Below are 16,821 nucleotides of genomic sequence, written 5' to 3'. Positions count from 1 at the left end.
GGGCAAGCAGGGATGGTACAGAAGCCAGAGAAGAGAAGATAGAAATAATGTACACTGCAGAGGGAGTTTAACAAAGCTACAGAACTGTAGCAAACCTCCAAGGGCACTCACATCAGGCTGTGCTTTTCTTGATGACCTGGTCTGCTCTGAGACCTGGTCATCAGTCCCTTCCCTTGACACAGAGCCCCTCACCTCTGGGTTGGCTCCTCTGTCCTGCTTAAATGTCCCATTGCTCTTGAGAAATCTGGATAAAGTGTATCTGACAATGTACATGTTTCTGCTAATGGTAAAATCAAATAAAATTTTAAAAATTATTTACAGTGTTGCAGAAACATGGAAAGGCAAAGTCAGGAACTGGTACATAGCTAAAACTCACACAACAGAATTTACTGTTAGTCACAGCATTGTATTTGTTTGTCTGACCAATTTCATTATGTCATTTCTTGATGATTAACTGATTATTTTGCAAAATCCCTGTAAACCCCAAATAAATGAACCAAGATTTTCTGTGCAAAAATCAAAGGGAACTCTTGGCACCAAACCATTATGGTAAGTCATATTTCTATTTCTGACTTTATGATGCAGGATTGAGTGAGCTCTTGGAGTAAAAGGGTATGTTGAATAGCTCCAATTCATGTCCTTTTTTATTAGTGGTTTTTTTTTTTTTTTTTCTGTCAAGCAATTTATTTTCCTTTTGGTCCAGCTTCCTATACTGCATGAGGTTAATGAGACAATTTCAAAAGATACCTCTATATAGAATATAGTATTTCTAAAAGAGACTATATCATAAATAAAGTACTGAAAGCATAGATTGCATGTAAAGAGAAAAACAGATGCTTCCTTTTCAGAATTCCTTTAACATATAACAAAATGAAGAATAGAGTCCTTGTAGTTTCAAGTCTGTTAAAACTATGGATGGGTGGAGTTGGATACTCCTGATCTTTCAAGGGCCAAATGATGACACGTTTCTGAAGGCAGAATCTCCGAATCCATAAAGAATTTGTGGTATGCTTGACTTAAAGACCTACTTGTGTTTCACATAACCTACAGGCAGGATAAACTCTTGGCTGTTTTTAGTCATTACACTGGGTTTTGTTTTCTTCTTGGAGGACTCATTGACATGAAATGTACACAGCAATTTGTTTCTTCTCTTCCTATCAATTTTAGAATCTAATAGAACATGCTGCTTGGCTTTTAGGGTTTTTTTCCTATAATCACATCAATTAAAAAGAAACACACAAAACTTTTTGTATTTGATTTAAGATTAATCTAGCATTGAAACTGGTGGGGTTTTATTCAGTGCTGGGAGACCAAAAGCATAAAGTCCACTAAAGTTAAATGTAAACAGAATCATATAAACATGCAAATGGAACAGCAAGTTCTAGGTTTTAAAGTCATTCTTAAAACAGCAGATGTACAATATCAATCCTTTCTTCAGAAGGTCACCTTTAAGAAAGAACAGTATCTGCTGGAAGTGCTGAAATCAAGTATAAAGGAGTAATGTGGGCTGAGTCCTCTGCTGTATATATTAGAGATACAGATACTGTAACTTGGTGGTCAACTTCTATTCTAAAAAAAATGAACCAAAACATGCCCTACACCAAAATGGTCAATGACAAATGCAGGCCTCCCCCAGCTGCTATTGGAGTGAACAATCAAACCTCCCTGAATACCAGTGCATATTTTAAACTAATGTCTCTTTTTTTTTCCTTGTTTCTTTGTTTTTCCATGCTTCAATGCCTTCTTGTAGTTTATGTTTATGCTGAGGACAGCTATTTTCCTCTTGGTAAATATGACTAAATGACTAAATTGTTTACTCACTGTCTTAAAGAAACAGTGGGTGACTACTTAACTACTGCAACTGAACTATAAATCTCCAAGGCACTGTAAAAAGAAGTAGATTTTATATGATGAAATTGTTAAAATAAGATTTACTAATCTGTATTAAGGTGAAATGCCTTCATGTAACATATTTTAGAGAATTAGACAATGCCTTTGTCCATTTTTGCTTGAGAATAGAAAGTGCAAAAGTTTTTATCCTGCTTTAAGACAAATACCCTCTGCTATGCCACCCACATGTACCCAAACTGCTGGAAAACTATAACTATGTAGTCCTTTACGATTGAGAACATAATTCTTTGCCTGTCAGATTATTCTGATAAATTACATTATAATTACTTCCTCATTAGTTACTGTGACAAATGTTGATCTAAAGAGAACAGGGAAGGATATCTTTCATTTAAAATCATCAAAACATGAACAACTGAGATTTCTTCTGAATACTTTCAAGTTGACTAATATTTGGGAATGCTAACATATTCGTTCCTATTGCATGTAAGCAAAGAGAGATTTTTAGCACCAGTCTCTTTCAAAAATGTCAATTTTTATTTCCTTTTGAATATCTTTAAAATAGCGTCCTTTCTGCTTCCAAGTAGATATTTTTTTCTCTCTGATAGTACTGGGCATCATCCTTAAATAATGAAAAAATAAATATTCTTATTATGAGTTGTTTAAAGTGTGAAAAATTAATGCATAGTGGAACATATTGCATTCCTAGAGCATGATTTCCTTGAGGAAGGTAGAGAACAAATAACAATTCCAACCTCTGTGGTAAAGCATGAGAGAGGGGAATAATCTGCTTCCTCAAAAGAGACTTACTTTGCTTTCAAAGCAAGAGAGACATTGGAAAATAATATCCTTTCTGCAGGATCCAGTTCCTTTGAGTTCATTTTTGAACTCACCCTAAGCATCACCTGATGCAGCTCAGTGAAATCTGTGCTTTATCCCATCACTATATGAGTGCAACAGTTTCTTGATGTGTGTGTGAAGAAGCAGCAGAGGAAAAAGTTGCACATCTAATTCAAAGGCACTTTGTGATCAGATTCACTGCAGCTCCTTTAAGACATTGGAGCCGAGTTTTGTGCCTTCAAAGAGACTAGAGTATCAATTCCAGCCTGCAGCAGAGAATTAAATCAGTGAAATTTGGGTAACTGATCTGTTTGTACATGATGGCCAACTTGTACCAGAATGTCCTTGCAAGCGGGAAAATAACCTATGTAAGGTCTTACCCACAAAGGAATGGGAAGGCTGCATTAGGCTTCCTCTGCCCAATGAGTTTTTAAAGTACAATCAGATTCAGCAGACTCTTTGCAATTCTTCAAGGTGCCTTATGAAGCACTGTAAAATACTGCAAGATGCTGAAAAATAGGAGATTTTGGGCCAAATCTCAGTTCTGCAACTGTCTTGCTCTGGCACCTTGGACAAAATAGATAGTTTGAATATGTACACCTTTCCCAGTGGGTGAATTACTGGAGGGACTCCTTATTAATTGGGACGCTCCCAGGGGTTTTTCCACTGGGTAATATCTTAACATACAAGTGTTGTTTCTATGTGTGCATCTAGGAAGTGTGATCATGGCTTTTATTTTTATTTCTTTGGTATCCTTGAAAGACCTTTTGTAGCTCTGGAGAATGAGCTGACCTCTTTTGTTCCCCTAGCCTGAAAAAGGTCATATTTTGTTTAACTAACCTTTGAAAACACCAGGCCAAATTCTACTCCCACTGCACCATTCAGAATAGCTGCAGAGTTATTCTGTCTTACAGCTCTGAGCTGAGAGTAGTATTTTACCCAAAGCTTTCCATCTTCTGACTTGTAACTAGTCTGTCTTAGTACGTCTGAGAGTGCAGACAGCCACACCTCTTATACACTGTAGTGTAACTTGTATTCTAGACACATGCACGTTTTAATAGGAATATTCATTCCTTGGCTCAGCTGAAGTGTGAAAGAGAGAACACAGACTGCTAATGTGGACACAGTTGTGTCTGACCTACTCTTAAAACTTTGGACTCATTTTTGGCTGATGTTTTTTCATGTGGTCAATGTAGCATAGTAATTTTTTTGCACAATAAATTTGTAACTTATATACCTTCATGGTTACATCTTCTACCAGTTTAGGTTCCAATACTTCTTCCTTCTTCAGAGGCTTCATACTGTTTTAGATTATTTGGTTGATTTTGGGGAGTTGCTTTCATTTTAATGTGTTGGGGTTTTTTCCCTAACTTTATAAAATTATTTTCAAGACATCTATAATTTTCTTTTGATTATAATTTGACATAGCCTCAATATTATAGTATATTAAATAAGCTTTGAACTAATATACTTAGACAAGGTCATAAAACATGTGAAATTATTTTGTTTCAAACAGAAAGCTTCAAATACAACTTGGACAATGTATTAATGAGAAATAAGAAGAGGCAGACTACGCAAAAACTTTTTTATATTTTTTTAAATAAAAGCCTTCATTTTTATTTCATTTTGACATGCCCATATTGTGTCCTTCTTCAATATATTACTTTCTTCATAGGAAAGCAGACCAAAGTTTATTCCGACATATGAAAAAAAACTGACTATTTGGGCACATATGGCTTTTATTACACATTGTAACAACAAATGTAAAAACAGGGTGAAAAACCAAACAAGAACAACAGTTCCTGTTGGAGCAAAGGCAGAACACTAAACAAGCGATGAGCAGGGATGGTACAGGGTAGAGGACAGTAAGGATGCAGCAGAGTGCTACTTCCACACTACCTCTAGGTGCTCTGTGGACCTTAGTTTTTAGGAGTACAAATCCAGCATATTTTTTAGACAGCATATTCCCTGAAATAATCAACAATTAAAAATTAATTCAGAACTGTTTCAAAATGGATGTTAAGCAGACTTTATATGCGTCTTCAGAAAAAGTCCCATCACATCAGGGACTGTTATATAACAGTCAGAAATGTGTCAAGTTTTCTCTTAAAAATACTTCTGTTTCATCTTCCCATTGGTAAATCCCACAAGGAGTTCCAGAATCTTATTTCTCTCATAGATAGAAGGGTTTTTTTTCCTTTTCTTCCATGCTATATTTCTACATGGCCAGAGTATATCCACCTGTTTATATGATGATACTCTTCTTTAGATGGAGTAGCTCTTCTCTCTTGAGGATATTTACCTCACTGGTATAAAGAAAAATCATGTCTTCTCTCTCTGAGTCTTCTCTTCTCATGGGGTTCCATGTTCCTCTGATACTATACTTTTAAAGCTCTGTTCACTGGATGTGCTCTGATTTAGTTTTTTCCTGAGATGGACATGGAAATCTGTCTGCCATCACTGATGAGCATGCACAGTGTCATGGGCTTTGACCAGCTACATGGGTTTCTCCATGTATAGCTGACATGCTCCAGAGTCCACATGCACATTATTTCTGTCTCCTTAGTGCAATGGCCTTGCCTATTCTACTCTGTCATACCTGTCACCTGGCCCCACTGCAGTGATGCTTTGTAGACGTGGATTAATGTGTCTGGGTCATTAATGTCACGTTCAGACGTGGAACTCCTAGCTTGTCATTTGTCACTGCCCTTCTTCCAGTATGGCACTCCAGCCTCCACAGGTACTGACTTCACCTCTTTCCTATGAAGTCCTATTGTCTGTGGCAAGAAAGCAAGTTAAACAAAGTAAGTCAGATGCTTCTGAGACTTATCCTTGAGGAACTCCATCATAACTGTATTCCTCTCTGCTTTCTGAATTTGGAGGAGTGGTATCATCTCTCCTTAGGTAATTCCTTCATCAGACTACAGTTCTTGAAATATACCACATCCATACTTTCATTACAGGAAAAATAAAGAAATGATAACCATTTTATTTGTTTAGGTCGTGTGAATTAAACTCAAAATTTGCAGTTTTCTGACTGTGAAATAGTTAGCTCCTACAATATGATGTTTGATGACCTCTTCATTTTTCTCTCAAGCAGCATTGAATGTCCATTCCTGTTAACCTGCCTTTTAAAATGTGGTACTTCCTCTTGCAGAAAATTCAAGACTGCTTCTTGGTCACTATTAGGCAGAATGCTTCAACCTAACCATGACACCTAAGGATCAAAATTCATGAGGTCTGAATTTCAAGGAGAGAAATGGAATGGGATGTTTAGTATTACACAGAATCTCATGTTCTTTGTTGGATTGGGGCCTGTATCACTAAAAAGTATCACTCTTGTGTTGATTTGTGGTACATCATTGTAAAACCAAAACAGATCGTGATTGGTATGTTCTAGAGTCCACAGCAGCATTTTGAATCCTTGTTCTGACTAACATCACCTTGGGGTTTCATCTCCATCTCCCAACATAAAACTTCACTGAGGCTGCTGCAGGGGTTTCACTTTATCCCCTTTAAAGATACACCATCACAATTTTCTCTCACACATATCATGTGTAACAGCTAGCAATTTTAGCTCTTAGAGCTGTAAACAACAGCCAGTAATTAAACCAGTGCCCAGACCACCTGTAGTGTCTGGCCTGATGCTGCCCCATACCTAAAGAGTACTAGAAACATGGCAGACTCAGAGAAATATCAGGCAAAACAGTGGATAACAATCTCACTGGGTATTTTCTTATTCAATCTCCTTCACATGATCTCTTATAGAAGGGTACTCTGGTGAGGAGATGAAGACAAGAGATTTTTGCATCCAGACACTGAAGAGAACCCATCAAAGTGCCAACACTCTTTTTATGAGTGTTGAAGAGGGAAAGAATTAAGGCCTACATCTGCGTATATATGAGCAGACCTGATTGACTTAGGAAGAACCTCGCGAATTTCCCCCTCCAAATAAAATATATAACAGAATTAAGCCTTCTGGCTGCCCTTTACATGAAAGACAGTTGTGTCTGTGGGCCTGCAGGTAAAAGCAAAAGGCACTAAAGAGTAGATGAAGTCTGCTGCCCAAGCTCTTTGGAAACACTCATTCAAACACAAGGGATCATAGTCGCCCTGGAGGAGACGTGTAGAAATTTACTGCTAATCGTGGGAATGAGTAACTTTGTGAACAGCACCAACAACGTGGAGTAGCATCATCTCTCCAAAGGCTGGAAGTGGTTGAAAGACGCAGCAGGTTTCTTCCTAGAGAGAGGTGGTCACTCCAGCTGAAGCTCCGTGTCCCGCCATCCACCACCACCCCCACACCCCCACGCCACGAGGTGCGAGAGGGCACTGGGGCAAGAGGGGCTCGGCAGTCCCGGGCAGGGCAGCCGGGGGCCTGTCCTTCCTCAGTGCAGGAGTGCCCCTTCATTCCCTCGGAAACAGCCCCATTTCCTGCAGGGGGAAGGGGGTTGGCGTGCCAAGTTCTAGGTGGAGTAATTTATGACCGGGGATGGAGGCAAGGGAAATCTCTCACGGAAGGGAAGGGCACCAGGGATCAGCATCTGCCGGGAAAGGTGAGAAGCTGCCTTCCCTCTCCTCAGTCCGCGGTGAGCTCGCAAGCCCTTGGGTGAGCCCCTGGCCGCTGCCTGGCTGCGAGCCGGTCTCCAGAGAGAGCCTTCGCGCCCCTGCCCTCTGGGGCCGAGGAGGGAAAGGCGGATGCCTGAAGATGGGCAGAGTTCGAGGAGTGGTGGGATCTCGGCCTCGACTCTGCCCTGTTCCCCCAGGCAGCGAGTGCAGGCGGCACTGAGCGCTCACTTCCCCGGGGCACGGTTCCCCTTCCCGGCTTGGCCGCCTCCGGCCCCTGCCCTTAATGAGATTCTTTGAAATCCAAAAAAGCGAGATTTAATGTTACATCCTTATCTTTGGAGGAGCGCGGTTTTCTTGCCGCGGCGACGTCACTTGTTAAACAATCCGCGGCTGAGCCCCTGAAAAGAGAGGCATTGCACCCTTCGTGCTGAATACGCTTCTCAGTGCGCGTAACGCCAAGGCCTTTTGATGTCTCACAATGCGTGTTACGCCCAAAGATTGTCTCTTTGGACAGATCTACAACGCTTGGCTTCATGTTTGGAAGTTAAATGGACAGCGAGGTTGTAGAAACTCCCACGCTTGAAGCTGGCGTAGACACTTGGTACTTTCGCCTGTTACTTTCCATGAGTGAAAGCGGCAGGGGTGGAGGGAAGGGGCTGCTGGTTTAATCCGTGCTCTGAGGCAAAGGGAGGGGGGGAAAGCAATCCAGACTTTTCCTCTCTTTTCTTTTCTTCAGTTTATTTTTTGGCAGCCTTAAAATAAGAGCTATGTGCAAAGCGTGCGCCCTGCCTAGGTAGCTTGTGTCTGGAAGTCGCTGGCAATGTAGCTGCTCCATGAAATCAAAATTTATGATTATTCAAATGTTGGGGACTGTGAAAAGAGAGGAAGAAAGAGAGAAAATTAATATTGCAGCTGTTCTTCTGATTAATGAGAGATAATTGCTCATGAAAAGTCACCCCTGTGGCATTTTGTTGTCTCCTGGATCTTTGTTCTTTTCCACTATTATTGAGGACTTTCTTGAAGACTAAGCGGTTCTTTTCAATTTTTGGTATTCAGAAAGTGTTGCTTGGTTACAGATAATGGAGAAATCTCGGGCTATATTGGGTAAGATGTGCCACAGACAGCAATATCACAATGCCACTTTCAGAAAAGGATGGATACAAGTTAACGATGCGCTTTCAATAAAACATTAATAGACTTGTTCACGCTTTTATAATGACCTCCTTAATGGGAACTGGGGGCAAGTCCTGTCTTTAGATTGCGTTCACTTCAGAAAGGCCAGCGTCGGGATTGCCGATCACTTTGGAAACTAATAGGAAATCAATGTTAGAGTAGCGAATAAATGCGATTATAGAGCAGGAACCCGCGGCCCCTCGCTTACCCACGCAAGACTTTATTTTGAGCTGGACTTTCCCGTACGGGAACTGCCCCAGCCCCGGGCGCAGCCTGCCCAGCGCCACCGCATGTCACCCCGGTGTGATGTTTGCGGCCACGGCTGCTCTGCAGGTGTTGTTTTGGGTTTGTTTTTTAAGTTTTGGGTGTTTATTTGGAGTTTTTTTGGTAGGGTTTTTTTCTGGGGTTTTTTTTGGTGTTTTTGTTTTTCTGTTTGAAACATGTCCCCGGGCTGCGGCGCTTTCCGCTGAGGCAGCTCCTCCCGTGAACTCCGCGGAGATGCGCGCCTGAAAGCCGGCGCTTTCTCCGGGCGGGCATGGCTTTTTCTTCTGCCGGGAGCTGCCGGGGTTGGGGGAGGGAAGGGAAAGAGTTGCTTTTGTCATTTAAGCCGTGAATCTCTTCTACATAAAGGTGTTAGAGACATCTGGAAGAAAAGAGGGACCAGCACCCAGTCCTGCGCTCGGCGGACCAGGGGAGCGGCTCTGATGTTCTTTTTGAACTGCTCTACTTTCAAAAGGGGGCAATTTCGTTACATTCTCATTTGTTACACTGTCTTGAACTAAAGGCAGACAAAGCTATACTCTGTCACCCCGAGCAGAATGAAGGGAATCAAAGGATTTTCCCTTAAAAGGACTAATTTTCTCCTTGAATTATGAAAGTAATGGCTAGGTAACAGCCTGTGCTCTGTACCCAACTGCTTAATACCTTCTAAATCCTTCCACGTGGCTCTCCCAGTCGTAGCAATTAGAGCTCATTATAGGCTCATAAGAGCTCTCATTTTGGGGATTACTTAATGGACAATGAAATTTTATCGGACAGAATTATTGAAAAATAAAATTGTAACGAGGCCGATGTGATGTGGGCGCACGCCTTGCATCATTCCGCCTGGTTTGGGATGTCTTTGCTTTCAAATGACTTCTTTTCTTGCTCTGGCTTTCAGGGGTGGGTTTTTCCTAGTGATTTCTCTCTCTCTCTCCCCCTCTCTTTTATCACTGCGTTCGGTTTATTATAACAATTACAAATTGCAATTTTGATCCGACTCTTTCTCTGTCTGCCTTCTTTTATGACAACCCCCTCCCCAGATCCAGTCCATCACTGCAGACAGCTTTTTTCACCGAGGTTTGGGGTTGTACTATTATATTTTCATTTTCCAGAATAGCCTCTCCTAAAGGAAAACGAACAAAAAAAAATTAATAAAAAAAATTAAACCAAAATGCAGATATTAGTTCAAGTCTTCTCCAGATATACTTTGCTTTAAACGAGAAGAGCCGAACCAAAAAATGCCATGCTTGTGCACGGTGACCGTGACTAGAATCTCACGGGCCCCACCGGAGCTCAGGAGGCAGAGCCCCCGGGGATCCCCGCGGCCGCGGACCCCAGGGCCTCCGCAGGCGGCGGTCGCTGGGGCTGCAGGGCCTGGCGGCTGCGGGGCCTCGGCTGAGCTCTGGAGAGCAGTTTGGGGAAAAGTAGGTGAGGTTGGAGCCGACCCGCCTAAACCCGCGAGCCCCTAATTGTTGTCACAAGACGCGGGATTAGCGCATTGCTGGAATAGCTGTCTGTTTACACTCAGGAGCCCCCGCCGGCCGGTAAACACTTTCTAATTGAATTCTAATCACATTCAAATAGCCACATAACAGACCTCAGCTGCAATTCATAAAACTTTAATTGCTATCCATAAATCCTCAGATCACCGAGCGCGGAGTGTCCCTAAAAACGCTGTTGCATGGTGCCTGTCCGGGGAGGTGCGGGGGGAAAAGGGGAGCAGGGCTATGGGAGGGCCGGTCCCTGCACAACGGCACTGCCCGCGGCACGATGGGGACTGGGATGAAGATGAGGATGGGACAGCACAGCCGGTTGAGACCGGGCCCCTCTCTCAGCAAGGCTCGAGTTGCACCGCCGAGCCTTGCCGGTTCCAGGGGCGAGGAAATGCCGGCTCCTTCAGAAGGCGGTTTTATTTTGCTGGGTTTAACAGCTGGAGACTGGGTGTGCGGGAGGGATGGTAGGATGTCCGCGGCCCGGCCCTTGCGCATGATAACCGCTTCTAAACACGTTTCGGCTATTGCTGGACTCCCGAGTTTCTGGTCAGCCTCTGGCAATCAGGCGTAGTCTGTGTTTTCTGCTTTAGAGCACAATTGTCACTTCCCTTTCACGTGTCAAGTGGGATGGGATCCGCAGTCTGTTTTAAACGCCGCTTCGCATCTGCTAAACAAGAACGCGATAGTCCTTCTATTAACGATAAGTCTCTTCTTAAACTCCCATAAAACAGGTCATTGGAAAATCGCGTAATATGCTGCGAATACCTTGGCTTTGTAATGCATTCTGAAATGCTTCCGAGCCACCGACCGTATTTAGCTGTTTATCCAATTTTAGTTTGAATGATTGCTTCAGCAAACTTGGTGGAGATCAAAGAATCCCTCCCTGACATGTTCGCTTTTCATTAGCGCGGCGCACTGCGGTCCTGGAGAGGCCGGGGAAGTTCGCTTGGAAGTTTTCCGTTTTGATACCGTTTGGCTGAGAAGTGTCCAGATATTTGAAGGCTTTGTCCGTTGCAGTAATTGCCAATTTGGCAAGACTCACTTGAGGTGAAAAGGGCGAGGGGAAAATAAAAGCCACTCAACCCACCCTACGTGCGTATGTATGCACAGACACACCAACGCGCTCCACCCCTAACCTTATATCCATGGCTGCATGTGTACCTGGCTCCTCTGATGCAGAAAGAGCCTCCTGAAGGAGTCCTGAGTGCAGGAAGTGGGCGGGATTGGGGAAAGGTGTTGGTCCCAGGCCTCTGTGGGATCCACGGCCCTTTTACTGGGGGTCAGGGGGGCGGAGTTGAACCGCTTGTTGCAGGGCATTACCTGCTCTCACCTCTCTTTCCCTCACGGAGAGGGAAAGGAGCGTTCTCCTCGGGGAAAACCCCCGAGCAGAAACTCCTTCCGATTAATTTTATCCCCAGCATCCCGGGTGTGTTGACAGAGGGACATGCCTGCGAGAGCGACGTGTGACGGGGCCGCGGAGCAGCCGCCCCCTCCCCGCTTTCTCTGCTCCTATAATTTATTTGAGGCGGAGGCAAAGGAGTGAAGTCATCGGGCAACGAGCAAGCACGCACACTTTGCCCCCCTCCCCTACCCCGCTTTGGTCCCCCCCGGCAGCCTCTCCTGCCGGCCTGGGAAGCCGGGGAGATTTAGATCTGCGAGGCTTTCAGCCATCACGTGTTTAAATACTTGATATAAAACCCCGGCGCAGGGGATCCAGGCGGGGGGACTTTAAGACCGGCCCTCTCCAGGGACCCTTTTGTTCAGCTCTCAAACATAAGCACCTTCTCGACTCGCCAGGACTTCAGTGGCAACTTGGCCGAGCAGGAAAACCCGACTTTGGGAGAGCCGCCCCCGGCCTCGCAGCCCTCCGCAATGTCACGCTCCTTCTATGTCGACTCCTTAATCATCAAAGATTCCTCGAGGCCGGCTCCGTCCCTTCCTGAGCATCATCATGGCCAGGACTTCTTCATCCCTCTCAGCATGCCTTCCCCCCTCGTCATGTCGGTGTCGGGCCCGGGCTGCCCGTCCCGAAAGAGCGGCGCCTTCTGCGTCTGCCCGCTCTGTGTCACCTCGCACCTGCACTCCTCCCGCGGCGGCGGCGCCGGCGGGGCCATCCCTCTGCTCAAGAGCCAGTTCCCCACCGCCGCAGGCGAGGCCCAGTGCTGCCCGCGGAGCAGCCACGCTCACCACCCGCCGCAGCACCCGCCGCCCGCCGCCTCGGTGCCCGCCGCCGCCGCCGCCCTGGGACACCCTGCGCATCACCCACCTGCCTGCGCCGCCACCACCTACAGCGTCAGCGACCCCCGGAGGTTTCACTGCCTCGGCATGGGTAGGAGCCCTGCGGCCGCCGGGGAAGGGGGGCAGCGGGAGAAGGGGTGTTGCCAAGGGAGAGCGGCTGTCCCGGGTCGGCAAGCTACTGGGGAATGTCTTCTCTCTGTCTGTCTGTCTGTCTCTCTCTCGCCTCCCTCCCCCACTTTTCCCTGTCCCGCTGAAGTTCGCATTTCTCTCCCGTCCAGGAGGGTCCGAATCCAGTCAAATTCAAAATGGGAAACGGATGAGGACTGCTTTTACTAGCACCCAGCTCTTGGAGCTGGAGAGGGAATTCTCCTCCAACATGTACCTGTCCCGGCTGCGGAGGATCGAGATAGCCACGTACCTGAACCTGTCTGAGAAGCAAGTGAAAATCTGGTTCCAAAACAGGAGGGTGAAGCACAAGAAAGAAGGTAAAGGCACCCAGCGAAACTCGCACGGGGGCTGCAAGTGCAGCACCAGCCAGGGGCATTACTCCCGGTCAGAGGATGAAGAGTCTCTATCCCCCTCATCGGCTACCGAGGATAAAGAGATCTCCCCGTCATGAGCCCGGCTCGGAGCTCCGCTCCTGCCGCCGGGTCCCAGCCCGGAGCGAGGTGGCGGCACGGCGACTTACCTGGCACCGCTCCCCACGGACGTCAGCCCGCTAACCTGCAGCGGGCTGGCCCTCGCCGCCGCGGAGGTTTAATTGTCATCCATTCGCAGTAATAGAAATAGAAGTGTATATATATTTTTTTTTTCGGAATGCAAACATTTTAGTCGTGGGAGGTCAACCTAAACGTTATTTATGTAACCCCAGGAGAGGGCACCTGCTCTTTCAAAAATGTAACGTGGGACAAGGCTCGCATAGCCCAGGGTGTCTTCCTCTGTATCGCCACAGGCAATTTAAAGGAAAAAAAGAAACGCATTTGAAACCGAAAGGCGAGACATAAAAAAAAAACAAAAACAAAAAACAAACCTGAAAAGCAAATTAAAACCTGTAGAGAATCTACTGGACGAACTTCGTAACAAAAATAAGAAAAGACATAACGATCGCCCGTTTGGGTTTGGGACGGCTGTTTGTCTGTGAATAGTTTTATATAAAAATTATATTTATATTTATTTAAATAAATGAAATCAGACGAGAATTTAACTTGTTTCTTCTTAACCCTCCGACTCCCCCTTCCTCTCATGAAGTGCCAGCCCAGTCCCAGCAGCGAAGGTGCACTGGCTGGGCAAGGTGCTTTCCTTTGCAATCTTGTCCTTCGTACGGTGAAAGCATCGCTGTATATGTGTCAGATCTGCGTAAAGAGTGAAAATAAAAGCCATCGGCTACTAACATGAACATGTTTTCTGTTCCCCTGTGACTCGGGACGGCTGGGGGGCGGAGAAGGGGGGGGACTCCGCTCCGGCCGGAATGCAAATACAGCCGGTCCTCTGAGTCCAGCAGCCTTGGGTTCCTTCCCAACCGGAGCCAGGGCACGCCCTCCTGGCGACTGACAGCTTTCTCCCGTCTGCTGGCCCTAAGGCGCCGCGTTGGGGACAAGCGGCTGCCGCTGGCCCAGGGCCGCCGATCACGGCACGGGGCCGGGAGAAGGGCTGTGTGCCGGGACCCCGCACACAGTCCCCCGCCCCGCCGGCCTGGTAGCTCCGGCTCTTCCCTCACTGAAGGGGCTGGCTGCACACGTCGGCCCTTCACCAGGCTGAAACTCCGCTTAAGTTATTTTACGGGTCGATGTTAAGCAGAGATCAGGGATTGTTTTTCCCCTCAGGCGCCGGAACAGCGTTAGCTCTTTTCGGTGTTGATTTCATTAGGCGCCCTGACCAGGCTTAGGGAGGAGATCTGAATGCAAACCCGTTAGGCTGAGACGCGGTTGAAGTTCTCTGCAATCTGCGTCGGGCAGAGCTCAGCTACGGGTCTCGTCCTGCCTCTGCCTTGGGCAGCCCATCCTCAGCTCCTTGCAGGAGAGTTACAGGCGGCTGATGAGAGTGGGATGGACCTGGAGCTAGTCAGTCCCAAATGAGCCCCTCTACATTTTTCCTAGTTCCTGCAGTACTGGCAGACAGAAAGCCTATATACAGCAAGCAATATAAGCAAATCAGAAGTGCCTTTTGCACATTATGTTTATTTCTCTCACCTTTTCCTTGGATGGATTTTCCACTAATCCAATATACACTTTTGACTTCAACCTCTGAAACAATCCCTACATTTATCGTGTTTTATCCCTAACTTCGGAGCTTCAGCTCAGAGGTACGTCTCCAATTTGACTAGCCTGCAATCACCTTGGCTGCTGAAGAGAGAGGCAGCCCCAGCACAGTGACACTTGCCCTGCTTGCCTGTCTTGGAGGAGAGGCCAGGTGCATGAGCGGGGCTGGGGTAGGATGGAGAGAGCCTGCTATGGGCACTGCCTCACAGCCTGGACCAACTTCAGGGCTGGGGGCAGAGGCAGAGTCAGCACATGCGCGTCTAACAGGAAGGGAAAGGCAGGACTGATGTTTCTAGTCTGGACTTAGAAAACAAATAAAAAATCTCACTGATTCATACCAGTACCATTTCACTGCCTGAGCTGACTGCAGAGGCCAGAAGCATGCCAGCTGAATGGCTGGGGATATTAGTACCCCAGTGACTCTCACTTGCCAGGCTAGGGAGACCAAAGAGCCAAAGGCTTGAGGTCCTTGTGACTCCTTCCCCGGGGGACTTCATGGAGCATATGGCTGAGAGGGTTGTCCCCCTTTCCCCTAAAATTTGCTGAGGTGAAATCTGGAAACTGTTGATTCGCTGCTTCAGTTCACCTGTGTCTAACTTGCTTTTATAATCACAGTGAGTCTTTTCCAACCTTGAAGCTCTGGGAGGAGGCATTAGTTCCACAGAAAGTACTGCCCACGCTCTCAGCAGTGTCATCCCAATACTGTAACAGGAGGGAGTCAACAGGCCTGCAGCAGCCTAGGAAAGCAAAACTTTGCTGGGTGAGAAAAAGCATCACAGTCTCTGAAATCTAAGACTGCAAAACTCCAAGATACTTTAAAACTGCAAGGAAACACCTGATAGAGTGTATATGTTTTCAGTGTACCTATGTAAAAATATGCACCTCAGTGAATAAATTGGTATTTCTCTCTGTTTCTAGAAGATAAATAGTGAGATTTCTCTTCATTGCAGTATTTACCAATTTCTTTAAAAATTAGGAAAATTAAGTTAGTTGATTGTTCTTGTACCAATCAATGCTTGCATGTCTCTTTCAAGGGTTGGGATGTAATTGTGGCATATTATCATTATCATCATCATCATCATCATCATCATCAGATACAAACTGTCATTGGGACAGTTGAGACAATATTTATTTCAAAAATATTTCAACAATATTTTATTTCAAAGTAAATGTTTAATGTAAAAAACTTTGGAAAAGAGGAATGATGCAATGGTTTGTCCCGACACATCTCAAAAGGTGGGTACAACCAACTCGACCTGAACCTGGCAGTCCAAGTCAGTGTGACAGAAGCACCACTGGAAGCTGAATGTACCATAATTTGCAGGAAATGTTTTGTACGTTTTCCACATCCAGCATTCAACATTTTGAAATGTAGGCAAATTTACATTAAAATGTGTTGGGTTTTTCCTTCCGCCCCCCCCCCCGCCGCCCCTTCTTCTTTCTATCCTTTTTTTTTTTTCCTCACACAAAGTGTGAAGTGCAATTTTCCCCCCTCACTCATCCAGTGCCTAAGACAGGCAGTGTTCAGCTCCTGATGGAGCCATTCCTGGCATAGCTTGGTGGCAGAGGAGTTGCCTGTGTCCTGGGTGGATTTCAGGTATGGAACAGCTCCTAATGACCCTCCGGGTCACCTAGCCCCCCCAGCAAGGGGAAGGTCGCACAACTAAAGCATGAGCGTTTGCACAAGAGGTGTGGCTCATGTTTGTGTGAGTGACCTTCTGTAACCTGTTGGGTTATCATCCCTCCAGAAAAGTTTTCCCCTTGAGATATTTATTTACAAACTGCAGTTTTACTTAACTCTTTTCAATTAAAAAAAAAAAATCAGGAGAAGAAAACATCCATCTTGAGGAGTTTCTCTGACCTTGGTCTGCATGGCTGAGGTCAGACTCTCTTGTTGTGGATCCCCTGGTTGAACCTGCTCCCATGTCCTGATCAGATGTGCTAGCTCACAGGAGCATTGGCCGTGGACTGCTGGAACTTCCCAGTGCCGAAGACACCACGCTCCCTTGGCTGCTCTTTCCAGCCCTGCTCTGAAGTCCCCATAGGTGCTGCTAAAGCTTTTTCCTGCACTCTGAGCTCTTGCCACAATGTCTGTGGCCAACATCTGGCACTTGGGGAAGTGGACGCCCTTCGGTCAGCTC

At 45.9% G+C, this 16,821-nt stretch overlaps 1 protein-coding gene across 1 annotated transcript; it reads left to right on the top strand.

The window, feature by feature from the left end:
* Positions 1–12,056: 12,056 nt before the first annotated feature.
* On the top strand, positions 12,057–13,041 carry GSX2 (GS homeobox 2). Its single transcript, XM_053976673.1, has 2 exons — positions 12,057–12,513; positions 12,701–13,041. Exons 1-2 carry the CDS (start codon positions 12,057–12,059, stop codon positions 13,039–13,041), a joined length of 798 nt encoding a protein of 265 aa, XP_053832648.1.
* Positions 13,042–16,821: the final 3,780 nt, after the last annotated feature.

Source organism: Vidua macroura, chromosome 4 (genome assembly GCF_024509145.1).
Source record: "Vidua macroura isolate BioBank_ID:100142 chromosome 4, ASM2450914v1, whole genome shotgun sequence".
NCBI lineage: Eukaryota > Metazoa > Chordata > Aves > Passeriformes > Viduidae > Vidua > Vidua macroura.
This window is presented reverse-complemented; position numbering and strand designations above follow the sequence as displayed.

Excerpts from the sequence above, each read along its gene's own strand:
- GSX2 (XM_053976673.1), top strand. The coding sequence starts at position 12,057 with ATGTCACGCTCCTTCTATGTCGACTCCTTAATCATCAAAGATTCCTCG. Across the intron at positions 12,514-12,700 it reads GTTTCACTGCCTCGGCATGG|GAGGGTCCGAATCCAGTCAA; the intron begins GTAGGAGCCCTG and ends TCTCCCGTCCAG.